At 39.4% G+C, this 3,098-nt stretch overlaps 1 protein-coding gene across 1 annotated transcript in view; it reads left to right on the forward strand.

Moving 5' to 3' along the window:
* Positions 1-3,098, forward strand: part of ADAMTSL1 (ADAMTS-like 1) — a 496,626-nt gene that overhangs the window by 384,658 nt on the left and 108,870 nt on the right. Inside the window, exon 21 of the mRNA XM_010857061.1 lies at positions 2,358-2,486. Within this exon, the coding sequence (XP_010855363.1) occupies positions 2,358-2,486 (129 nt within the window). The remainder of the gene's footprint in view (positions 1-2,357; positions 2,487-3,098) is intronic.

Raw genomic sequence — 3,098 nt, forward strand, 5'->3', positions numbered from 1 at the left:
TTAATCCCCACAGGGGTGCAATGTGGAGATCACATGGGGACCTGGGGCTTCTCTCCTCACCCTGCAGTGCCCCTCTTCCCTCTGGGGTGGTGGTAGAGGAAGCCTCCTGGAGAGTTAGGACTTCCCACAGCAGAGTCGGTGGGGAGCCAGAAGCTCTGCCCAGGCCCAGCAGTTAAGAGGAGCCCCACATAGGTCACAGAGGAGGTCAAGAGGAGAACGTGGACTTCTGCCCCCACTGGAGAGTAACCAGGTGGCACCTCCCTCTCCCCGACCTGAGTGGTTTCAGAGAACAGCAGCTGAAACAGATTTTAATAAGGTCCAAAGTTGTAGAGCATGATATGAAAATGTCCAGATTCCAAATGAAAAATCACTCATCATACTGAAATCCCACTTTTATCAACACTTTTTATTCAACATAGTGATAGAAGTTCTATCTAATGAAATAATCTGAGAAAAGGAAATAAAAGGCATATACATCAAAGGGAAGGAATAAACCTGTTTGCAGAGAAATGATTGCCTTCTAAGAAAATACCAGGGATTGTAAAAAGAAAAAGTTATAGAACTAACATATGAGTTTAGTAAGGTTACACGCTGTATAAAACTCAACTGTTTCTATATACCAGCAATGAACATGTGAATACTGAAATTAAAAATACAATATCATTTACCATCCCTTGAAAAAAGAATAATTGGGTATAAATCTAATAAATACAAGACTTGTATACTAGAAACTACAAAACTCTGATGAAAGAAAGGAGATATAAATAAATCGACACACAATGTTCATGGGTTGGAAGACTCAACACAGTAAAGATGTCAGTTATCTCTAAAATGATATATGTTTGTATATTTCCTATCAAAATCACAGCAAAATTTTATAGTTGTAGATAATATTATTCTAAGATGTATGTGGAAAGGCAAAGAAACTAGAATAGCAAAGAAGAATAAAGTGGGAAGAATCAGACTCAAGAATCAATTTCAAGATAATTATATAATTACAGTAATTAAGACTGTGTGGTATTGGTATCTTGAAATTGATTGGAACAGAAGGAGAATGAAGAACAGAACTAGAACCACAAAAATATACCCAGATGATTTTGACAAACATGCAAAAGCGGTTCAGTGGAAGAAAGATAACCTGTTCAATTAATGGTCGTGGAACAATTGTGTATCCATAGGCAAAAAAACAAACTTCAGCCTAAATCTCACACCTTATACAAAAATTAACAGAATATATCACAGACCTTGCATGTATGTGTATGGCTGAGTCCCTTTGCTGTCCACCTGAAACTATCACAACATTGCTAATTGACTATACTCCAACATAAAATTAAAAGTTCAAAAATAAAACTAAAGGTAAAAATCAAATGCTAACAAGAATGCAGAAAACCACATCACTTATATATTACTGGTGGAAATGTGAAATGATACAGCCACGTGGGGAAACAGTTCAGCAGTTCCTTAAAAATCTAAACATGTAACCACCATGTGACCTAGCATTTACTCTCCTGGGCATTTTTCCCAGAGGAAATGAAGACAAATGTTCACACAAAAACTTGGAGAGGAATGTTTTTATATGCTTATTGGAATAGCCAGAAAGGTGGACACAACCAACGTGTCCTTCAGTAAGTAAATGGCTGAACATACTTGGTACATCCATACCATGGAATACTACTCAGCAGTATAAGGGAACAAACTGCTGATACATGCCACCATGCTATGTCAGACCTGGAAGAATCTCCAGAGAGTCACTCTGAGTGAAAAAAAGCCAATCAAAAAAAGTTACATACGGTATGATTCCATTTATATAACATTCTTGAAATGACAAAAGTATAAGAAATAGAGAACAGGGTAATGGTTGCCAAAGGATTAAGGCAGGGCCAGGATCAATGTGAGGGATCCTTGTAGTGCTGGAAATGTAGTGTCAATGTCCTAGTCATGATATCGTAAGATACCAGTAAGATACTGCCATTGGCAGAAACTGGGTAAAGAGTACACTGTATTGCTCTATGTTATTTCTTATAACTGAATGTGAATCTGCAACTATCTCAAAATAAAAATTTAATTCCATTAAAATGGGATCTATTAAACCTTGTTAGTTTAATGATAAGATGTACAAATCATACCAACTGTTGCCTTGCTCTGGCCTCAGATGCTTCAATCCTTATTCTTTTCTGACAGTTCTGTGGTAGCTAGATAAGCAGATGGGTAGATGGTTTTTATAGTTACAGTTAGAAAAGGAAAACAAAGGTCAGTGAAAAAATATGGGTCTATCCCTTGTTCATTGTCAATCATGTTTCAAGGGAGTGCCCAAAGCCCTCCATCTAATAAAATGTCACATTCCGTCTCACCCTCAGGAAAGCCACTAGTGAAAACATCCCGAGAGATGGTGATCAACACGGAGGAGCCTGCAATCACAGTTGATGTAGGAAGCACCGTCAAAACGGTGCAAGGCGTGAATGTGACTATTAACTGCCAAGCTGCAGGTAAGAAATGCATCCATTTGTTAATTCGTTTGCTCAGATATTAATGGAGCCCTGTGCTAGGTTGGGGGCTGAAAGGATAGTACAAATTCTGCTCTCAGGGAATTGGGGCTACTAGGGAAAGTCGAGCACACTCAGTCACTCTGAAAGTGGAAAGTGCTACTGAAGTTGATCAGAGGAAAACTGGGATAGATGAGGGAGAAGAGGTTGTTTTTATCTCCATCCCACATACTGGTGGAACATGAGCATGCCAGGATGGGGACAAAGGTGTTCCAATGGACTAAAGAATATAAGAAAAACCATGTAAGTAAGGAAGCTACAGGACTTCAAGGGAAATGTGACTGCTTTGGTCTAGTGGAATCCTGGAGCTCAGAGATGGGGTGGGAAGGGGGGCTTAAACTTTAGTCACGTGGGTTGCAACTGTGCCATGGGAGACTCTGAACACTTGGATGAGGAATTCAGACAAAGCAGGTTGGAAGTGGCATTAGGGGTCATGCAGTATATAAAATAGGTTGAAGGAAAAAAAAATACTGAGACAGAGGGGACAGTTAAGAAGCCATAGTAGTTTAGGGACTTCCCCAATGGACCACTGATTGGGAATTCGCCTTGCAGTGC

The sequence above is a fragment of the Bison bison genome, unplaced genomic scaffold, assembly GCF_000754665.1.
Source record: "Bison bison bison isolate TAMUID 2011002044 unplaced genomic scaffold, Bison_UMD1.0 scf7180017864376, whole genome shotgun sequence".
Classification (NCBI taxonomy): Eukaryota; Metazoa; Chordata; class Mammalia; order Artiodactyla; family Bovidae; genus Bison; species Bison bison.